This window comes from Phoxinus phoxinus (genome assembly GCF_949152265.1).
Source record: "Phoxinus phoxinus genome assembly, chromosome: 12".
Taxonomy (NCBI): Eukaryota; Metazoa; Chordata; class Actinopteri; order Cypriniformes; family Leuciscidae; genus Phoxinus; species Phoxinus phoxinus.
The window spans coordinates 495,580-505,818 of NC_136887.1; the positions used below are offsets into that span (position 1 = coordinate 495,580).

Consider the following 10,239-nt stretch of genomic DNA (forward strand, 5'->3'; position numbering starts at 1 on the left):
CGTTACCAGGGAAAGTAACTATCTGCGTTACTGTTAAAAAAAATTTTTAAATTTTTTTTTGATTGATTTTTTTTGCGCAGTTTTCACGAGTCAGTTGAAATGAGTAGAACAGACGGGTGTTTGTACATAACTTTCGATATTTATTGCACGACAGACAGCAAGAGGTTTATCCTGCACTTCAAGAATTATCTTTGTAAGAAAAGTAAACAGTTACACCATATAAAGTGCATAACTCTAGCTAATTAAATCAAACTCTCTCAACCAGAGACAACTGGTCAAGAAAACAACCTGGTGCACTAGCATCTGTGGTGGAGGTAGGGGTTGAACGACTTGAGATTTTTTGAAGTCGACTGCTATGACATCAAAGTCGAGTCGACGTCGACTAGTCGCTGACGTCATTTATAAAAAAAAACAAGAGATGGGACTGCTTTGCAACATGCCACAATTAGCAATTTATTACCATAAAATTATACAGACAGCTTTATAATATGTCGCAACTTAACAGTAACAATGCAACAATAACTCCTGTTTTAGTATAAAAAAAAATATTTGATGCATTATGTCGGCATAACAATCTCATTTACGCAAGATAGGCTGTAAGCTTACTCACTGTCACAGTCCTGCTCATTCACAGTTTTTACGTGTCGATCGTGGTTTTCATGTAAGAAGACAAGGGCATCGACGTGAGCTGGATGGAGGCTTGCCCGCTGTCGGCTGATGGTATTCCCAGCTAGTGAAAAAATTCTCTCGCTTGGGGTGCTTGTAGCTGGAACAGCCAAGTATCTTTTGCAAAGCTTGGCCAAACGGGGGAAATTTTCGTGGTTACGGGCCCACCACTGCAAGGGGTTCTCCATCGTGGGAATATGTGGTGCTAAAAAATATTCACGTATTTCTTCGGCTGCTGTGGAGTGTCCCGTTTTCCTCCCACTGTGAAAGTGTGGCCCAAAAAGCTGTTCAAAATCTTGTTCAAGTCGGGCCTTTTTTCCAGTTACTGGCTCACACACGCTGTTTACATCATCATCTAGGATCAGGATGAAAAGAAAAAAAGCTATAAATTCCCAAGTAATTCAAAATAAAATTCCAATTAATTGCGGGTGAATTAGAGATAAATCATTAATGTTTAAAAAAATATGTTTTAATGATTTTAATAAAGAGACATTTACATTTCCCGGTAAAACGCAATTTTACTTTCATTTTCAACAATATCTCGAGCACCTCCTAGTAATCTTAATATAACATGAAAAGAAAAAGCTACAATGGCATTGCTTAACTTAATAGTTAACAGAAACTATGCTAGCGCAGTTTCATTCAGCGGACCCACCTGCTGCAAGCGGCTCTCCCGCATCCTGGACGAGGCTGTTCAGGTGGCTGTGAGCGGCCTCTCTTTTACCCTCTGGGATGAAATGAAGATGTTTGAACCGAGGATCGAGCATACAGGCCACAATGGGGATGGATTCTGTCAGATCGTCGGACTCTAGTTTAAACCGTGTTTCCAACTGCCGTCGAACAGTGTTCTTAAAGGCACGCACAGCTGTCATGTCAGATGCCTCGACGCGCAGAGTGGTGCTGATCATGTTGAAAATGACTGGAAAGATGAAAGACAGCCCAACGTGCAACTCCGCACACATTATTTCAGTGGCCTTGGCCAAAGGTTGCAGCACTGGAATCAGCTGTTCCAACAGCTCCCACTGTGATGCTCTCAGAGCGAGTGACTTTTGGATGGCTGGTTTGGTGACGGTTTCATCTGCGAGCACAGATTGCACCGCGATTCTTTGCTCAAACAGCCGCTGGATCATTACGTATGTGGAATTCCATCGGACCGCACAGTCAGTCTGGAGTTTGTTGGGTCTTATGCCAAGTTGTTCCTGTCGTTTCCTTAGGGCACAAGTGGCCACCGCTGAGTGGCGAAAGTGACTGACAACTCTCCTTGCTGCATCAATACCCTTAGAAACGTCAGGTAAGACTAATCCAGCTTTTATGGCTAGCTGTAGGGTGTGTCCGGTGCACCCCAGATCTTTAGGAAACATTTCACATAGCTCCATGGCTAAGTTCATGTTACTGGCATTATCGTGGACTGTGCAAAACACCTGTATGCCCCATTCCGCGATTATCTCCGAAAGACGGTCAGCAATGTTAGCTGCAGTATGTCTCTCTGGCATCATTGATGTACACAGCACTCGGGCCGTCAGCTTCCATGTGTCGGTGATGTAGTGAGCTGTTACTGTGATGTACGGCTCCATAGTGGAGGATGTCCACAAGTCAGTTGTTAGCGACACAGTCTGGTCTCTCATCTCCTCCACAATTTTTTCACGCAGGCTGTCGTACTGGTGTTTGATAGTGTTCCACAATGTGTTGTACGATGGAATTATGTAGCCAGGTTCAAAAAAGTGCAGCATTTCTCTAAAACCTTCTCCGTGCACTGCAGCTAAAGGTCGAATGTCTTTGGCGATGAAATTCACCAGTAAATTGGTAATTTGCTGCCGTTTTTTCTCTGTCACAGCAGGTTGTTTAGTGAAGTTTTTAATTGACTGCTGTCGAGACGGAATACATTCCTCAGCTAGCGTTAGCGGATGCCTTTTTAGATGCGTGTGCATTGCACTTGTACTTTTGTTGTACTTCAGGACAGACTTACATATTTTGCAAGTGACATTTTTACCAGCTTCATCTTTAGTGAAGTATTTCCACACAAATGATGTACTGCTGCTTTCTTTCTGCAATGACCCTCTGGGCTCTTCATCTGTTGTTGTCTGCAACGCAGCCATGTTGTTCGTATCAAAATTAGCGCAATCATAGTGTCACATGATCAACGCGACTAGTCGACGCCAAGCTTAAAGCGTCACGGCATTGCATTAAGGTTCAACCCCTAGGTGGAGGTATCGGTGTTTTTTGCCTCTAGCTTTGTAGATGCAGGTGTCAATGTGAGATGCTTCACTAAATTAGAGTTGCTTACAACGGATGTCGACGAAGTCTTCGCTCCTGGACATAATGTACACATTATGCACGTTCTTGCCTTTGACCACAATGAATTTGAAGTAGTACTTATATCTCCACCAACTTTATGTTGGATTGCTCCTGACTCGCCATCTCTGCTGCTCCATCAAATCTGTTTAGCGGTTGTGTGTGTGTGGCACCTGCCGCGTGTGCTGGCATGTGTGTAAAAATACTGGCTCTGATTGGCTACCATGAAACATGACTCTGCCTTAGCCAATCATAGTCGCTTACATCATTATTAACCCACCTCCTCACTAGCTGTGAGCCCAACGCATTCTCATCCTTGGGCGTCATATACTGACGCTTTTGACAAATCGTCTACATCCAACGCACATGGCACCCTTTAGCGTCAATATGAGACGCACAGAGCGAGCCAGGGGTGCGTTCGGAATCGGATTACACAGTTTATTCAATCAATGCTTTTAACGCACCGCATTTAACGTCCAGTAACGTTAACGCCGTTGTAACGACGGGAAAAATAATTAGTTAGATTACCCCGTTACTGAAAAAATAACGTCGTTACCTAACGCCGTTCTTTTAAACGGCGTTATTCCATACACTGTTAATAAACTATTGTTTTCTAAGTCGACTAAAAACATCTCCATCTCCGCTGTTAAGCAGATGCGCTTTTAGAGAGAAATGCACCTTTCATACGCATTATATAATCAGAATGTATTAGCTTTCGATTCGAATTTTTTCGTTTTAAAGTGGACATTTCAAGCTTTAGCATAGGCTATATTTTGTTTCTGTTCTCGCGCTCCAGTTCACGGAGATCATGAAGCGCGCCTGATTGTTTTATTTTATTTTACAAAAGCACAACGCTTTCTTGTTATTGTGAGTTTACACAAATAAAAGTAGTTGCGAATAATGTATTATTATTTTCTGTATGACCAGAAATGATAAGAGTATTTTAAGTTGTTTCCACTGTTGATAGGAAAATGCAAGTGTTCGCGTCCGCGGCTCCGTGCCATGCAGTGCGCGCTCCACACTCCACACAAACCCTTGGATATGCGTCAAAATCTTGTGTTTATTTGTGATAATCTTAGCCCTGTATTATTATTGTCTAACCCGTATTATGAATGACATTTGACGAATTGCTTTGTTCCTTTTTTGGATAAAAGCGTCTCTAAATATGTAGGCTAATAAATGTTATAACAATGATGATAATTATTATTATTATTATTTGCGTACACGGATCACAAACACACCGCGTCTTCTAAGTCAGGTGACTGTAAATGCGCAAAAACTGTTTCCATTGCAGTTTTGCGAAATATTCCTTTTTGCACAGTTGGTCGCAAGATTTGTGTGCTTTGCAAAGGACATGTAACCCGCAGCTACCCGTTTTATGGCGTAATAACTTGGGTACACGTGATCTATTTGTGTCTCGGACCAGATTACTGAAGGTAGGTTCGACTCACTGGAGCATAGGAAATTTATAACAGAAACTAAAGTAAGAAAGCAACTCAGACTCAAATGTAAATGTTAATAACTAGGAAATTAAATGTATTGTTATTGAGGAAAAAAATTATTGACTCTTTTGACAAATAAAATGATATAAATAAACAAATAAACAATAGTTCAGTTCACAATTGACACCTCAGTTCAATTTGATCAAGATTTAAAACCAGATTTCAGAATTGAAAAACAGTGTTCAGATTAACAAAAGAAAAACAACTTCGGGAATCAGATTCAATGTTCAGATGTCACTGAGGTCCGTGTATCATCCGATCATTCAATTGTTCCATTTAATCTGGCAAACCAAAAACGAAATAACGAATCAATATTTTGTTGTTCTGTTTTTCTGTATGAACCAAATATGAAAACTGACGTTTGTTTCATTGCTTTCTGCTCGAAACGGGAAATATAATAAACAAGGGAACCAAAACGAAATAATGGATCAAATTTACGTTGTCTTTATTTTTCTTTATTTGTTTTCCCATTTCCCACGGTGCCAACAATTCTGTTTTGCGCATGCGCAGTGGATAATCTCCAACCGCGTGGAACAGGTAACGTTAACAAGCCTACGAAGCAGTGTCACTCAGTGGTGCTACATTATGGATCCATCGTTTGTGCTTTTCAGCGGCGCCAAAAGAGTGACGCTGAGAGAGGAGGACATGACGGTGGAAAAGATTTCTAAAATATTTAAGGTATGACAATCGAACGTTGCTTATTATTCTCACACAGTTTATCTCCCAACTTTACGTAACGTTAGCTAGCTAACTAACTAAATTTAATGAATGCTAGTTTGCTAGCATTATGTTTTGAATGTGTGACAATGGGTGAACTATTAAGTAACTGTGACCGCTAACTTAGTTGGCAGCCGCATAGGTGTTCGTTAGTGGTGATGAAGTAAGTTATTGTGTTGTACAGAGAGGCGTTTCTATTATTTTGCCAACCCGTTATCGTGTAAATTAGGATAGGCTCAATGACATATAAGTTAAGTTAGGTGTTTCTGTATCACCTGGCTGTTACTTTCTGTATTCTGTAACTTAAACTCTAAACCCCTGGTAGTCAGAGCCTGACTTCCAAAATGCTGGAAAAGTGGAGCGGAGGGGGGCGTGCACCTGAGACGTGTGTCTCTTTAGTCAAGGGCGTGGTTAGCTGATACCCTCTTACTTCACAGGGCACCACAACTTCCAATAGGAAAATACAACTGCAGTAGCCACTCAGACGTTTTTACACCATATATTGTAGAATTAAAACACTTTATACCCAAATGTCAAAAAAAAAAAATTACTTGAATCAATGAACAGCATTAATAAAGTCCCAGTCTTACAGACCATTCACCAAAAAAAGTTGTTTTAGGGTTTAGTTACCCTTAAAGGCAATACAGTTCAATAATAGCACCACAAGCTCCATCATACAGTTGATGGAATGCCTCTCTAAAACAGATTCAACAAAAATGTATAACTTTATGACATTATAACTTTTGCATTATAATAACTGTACATGCTTTTTTTGCAGGGCTGTTGTATTGGATTACATGAATTTTAGCTTGCGTTAGGTGAACCTAATAAACTAGCAACCGATAGTAGTACTGGATTTATGCACCTAACAATAGTGAGTACGGTTATTGAATTCCATTGCCCGGATTTTGCCTAAATCTTACTACTTTTTAGGTACCCAGCCAGAGCCTGTACCTCACTGACGATACCAATGTGGCAGTTTTCCCTCAAGCAGAGGGCCACTTCAGTTCATTCGACCTCAGGGACAAGGCCCATTACGAAGTACACGGGGCCGGGGATGTGCTGGATGCAGGTGTTAACGTTGCTGCGGGGCCACTACCTACTCCTTCCACAAGCGGCCAGTTTCGCTTCTCCAGGTTGGCTAGCTCAGCAAGCCCCTCAGTGCCACCCAGGGCTCAATCCCTAAAATACTTTACTAGGTAAGTAAGGCATATTTTTTTTTCAATTTCCATGTCCTTGTCAATAAAATATAAATATAAATGTTCTCTTGTATGTTACAATTTTTGAATAAACCTAAATTTAGTTGTTTTGAATTCCAGGACTGTCAGTCTGGGAGAGGTACAGAGTGGAAAGCTTGTGAACACCAGAATGGTGGTTGTAAGATTTACTGAGCAGGAGGCTAGTGTCCCATCCATAATTGCCAAAGTAAAAGATGCCTTAGGAAGCAATGAACAACTCATACTGACAGACCACAATGGAGTGGAAATATTGGACTCAGAAGGAACAAGAGGTGCTTCATTTGAACAATTTTATTTACCATCTCAAATGATAGTTTAGGTAACCCTGTGTCTTGAAAATGTACTGTGACAATAGACCAATTTCAAGCCGACATCACAGTGACGTCACAACGTTCGCTGGTGGCAAAAAGAAAGGAAAACTGCAGGCGGCCAATACAAACCAGCACAGATTCGGCTACATAATAAGAATCTTTAATTACTATTAGTATTATTAAATGTCATCTTGTTGTGTTGTTGGGTGCAAGAATCGACGGAGTACAGGCTACAATTAGAAATTTTATTGCATAATGTTTACTAAATGATTGTGATTGTATCGTTTTGATTAATTGTGACTAGACTTTTTGAAGAAACTGGTTAGAAAAGGGTAATCAAATATATAGTTAAAAAATGAATATGCTGTATCTAGAATTTTTATTTCTAAAAAATATTAAAAACATTAATATTGCACCGTACTTTTTACATCTGGCCTTGGCGCTGGCTAGCAGAACTTTGGGTCGTAGACTAACGTTACCACAGAACTCTTGTACATACATGACCAGCACATAGTTATAGGCATCTAAAGATGTATATGTCCTCAGTTTCTCTATTGGGTGTAGTCAGGACACTCAACCGGAGCGTTAACACTAATCCTGTCAGATCCTCCATCCATTGAGTGTGTACGGGTCAGTCAATCTGGTTCCGTCCGTTAAAATGATGTTTGCAAATAACAATCGTGGTCCTGAACAATTAGCACATTAAGATAAAATCGGATTTTCTCCAGTCATTGTTAAAAAAACAAGCTTACAAAACTGGCTAACTAGCGTTAGTGAAGCGGCCAGAGGGGTCGTTCTGCCACCAACTAAGCTCCGCCCACACAAAAACATCACCATGTTTACTAACAGAAAATTGGTCTATAGCATGAACTTTTAAGTTGCTTCACAGCTAAGTGGCAAATATATTGGGCTATTAATTGTCACGTCAACATTTATAAAGTCTCAAATTTTAAACTGGAGCCATAACCAATGTCAAACCTTTGCCATTTCAGATTAAAACTAAATGAATATGCATTCACATGTCCATCTTCAAGAGTGAGCTTTTATTCATACATACTGTATTTTTGTACTCAATTAGGCACATTTTATTGGAAGCAGAACTCACGAAAAATCATGGCTGTACCAGAGGTTGATTTCCAAGCTGTGCAACAAAAGAGGCGAAGAATCTCGTAAGTCGGACTACCAGTGGCTTCTGTTACACTCCCTCAGTTTTTCCTCCTGACATCAGGCACTGTAAAAGGCTAAGCATGGCCTGAATTAAAGGAGAACTCCGGTCAATTTTAACATTGAGCTCAATTTTTAGTAAATTTGGAGTGCTGTCAATACAGAGAACAACGACAAAAATCGGTGTTGCCTACACTGTGTTATCCTATTTTTAAAATTTGCACCCTATTGACTTGAATGGGGCAAGTTTTAAACCTGCTTTTATCCTCTTAACATCCTTGATGTGTCACTACAAGTGCCCAGCCATGTTGAGTGATTCCTTCAGAGTGAACACGAGTGAATCTGACTGCATTAGATGTGAAAGATATTAATAAAAATCAGCCAGCGCAAATACCTGTATTTACTTCCTGTTTTCGGTCGAAGTCCAAAGTAGTCGATTGTCGAGTTCACGCGTGTGATCATAGTAACTAAACCTATGCGCGTGAACTCGACAATCGACTACTTTGGACTTCCACCGAAAACAGGAACTAAATACAGGTATTTGCGCTGGCTGATATAACATCATTTTTATTCATATCTTTCACATCTACTGCAGTCAGATTTACTCGTGTTCACTCTTAAGGAATCACTCAACATGGCTGGGCACTTGTAATGACACATCAAATATGTTAAGAGGATAAAAGCAGGTTTAAAACTTGCCCCATTCAAGTCAATAGGGTGCAAATTTTAAAAATAGGATAACACAGTGTAGGCAACACCGATTTTTGTCGTTGTTCTCTGTATTGACAGCACTCCAAATTTACTAAAAATTGAGCTCAATGTTAAAATTGACCGGAGTTCTCCTTTAAAGAGCAGAGCTGGTCTGATACAACATATTCAAAGAGACTACATGAAAGCACCTAAAATAATGGCACATTTCTCCATCAGTCTGTCCAGAAACACTGCCATGTTTATCGGAGTCTTTTCTTTGGTACAACTATATCTCCTACAATTGGACAGCTTCAGTCAATGGACACTTTATGCAATATTTGATAGCACAAAAGCAATAATTTCTGTGTCCATAATCAATCTGAATGTAATGGCATGTCACATAATTTGCATACATTAACAGTTTCTAATTATTTTATATATACATGTGACGTGACGTTTCTCTTTCACAGACGCAGAGATGATGAGGGTGGACTGGACAGTGTGTTCGAGAAGATCGAGGAGCTTGTCCTGGCTGCTCAGGGTTTGTCTGAGGTGACAACTGCCATTCAGGGACTCTCTGACGTGGTCCATCGAAACAGGAACACAACATTGGTACTGACTCAAGAACAGTCCAGGAATGTTAAGGATACATTCACTTGTCTGGTTTGCAGAGGTAAGTCCTGTCCTTAGGAAGATAAAAAAAATTATGTATTCACCCTGACAAACATATATTGTTGTTGTTTGGTGGAATTTGTGATGTAGTGGTCCTGCTCCTGGGGCCTATACCATGAAGCCGGATTAGGTGGCTAGCCAGCTATGTTTCAGTTTAGTTTGTGCCAACCCTGGGTTTTAGGGACCATGAAAGTGGTTTGGCTTTTAGCAGTGTTCATCACCATAGTAACTTACACTCCAGTGCTAACCTGGTCCGGGGCATGTTATGTTCCAGGTAAGAGATCTCAAACCGATCTTGGACCAATCAGCTGTGAGCAAAGTGTCACATGTCTGATGCAATAAAGTCACTCCTCCTTTTTCCACTCCAAATTAAAGGTCACTACATAGCAAATGATTTTAAACGACAAAATCGTCTGGATTTTAGTAAAGCTTTTTTAGAATAATACATTTGTACGATTTAGATATTATTTTTGTAATTATTATACCCTGAATCGATCTCACATGTACAATTTTAATTCATAAATTATTATTACGCAGCGTTTAAATGAATAAATATATAAAGGTAATATAAATACGCTTTAGAATCAATAGATAAAAGCTATAAAATGACTACATGTGAGCTTAAATGTTCAATTATCTCTATACCTTTATCTATAAACTAACTTCACAACTTTTACTTGCACTGATACTGTATACAATAGCGAGACTTTTCTTTTAGTTGTCCTCTTTCATAGACAGCTATTTTCTTCTTGCTGATTAAAGTATTCAAATATTACGAATTTAAAAAGTAAATTGCGCTGCTTCTCTCACGAGAAATTAATTTCACTCTTTCTTAGCCTGTGATTGGCTGTTCGCTACTGATGTCACACCTAAACTCTTAAACTCAGGATCAAAGCCTGAGTTGACAGAGAAAGTTGATGATCGGCATCATGGTACCAACAAAGCCTGGTTGGATTGGTTTGGTTTTGTCAACTCGGAACTAATCCT

The 10,239-nt window shown here is 39.9% G+C and overlaps 1 protein-coding gene across 1 annotated transcript; it reads right to left on the bottom strand.

Annotated features, from left to right (window-relative positions):
• Positions 1-601: 601 nt before the first annotated feature.
• On the bottom strand, positions 602-2,762 carry LOC307008032 (E3 SUMO-protein ligase ZBED1-like; the record flags this gene model as incomplete). The annotated part of the gene is made up of 2 exons (XM_079630586.1): positions 602-1,021; positions 1,322-2,762. The coding sequence occupies 2 exons, from the start codon at positions 2,760-2,762 to the stop codon at positions 603-605; spliced, it is 1,860 nt and encodes a 619-aa protein (XP_079486712.1). The 3' UTR covers position 602.
• Between the last annotated feature and the right edge of the window lie 7,477 nt (positions 2,763-10,239).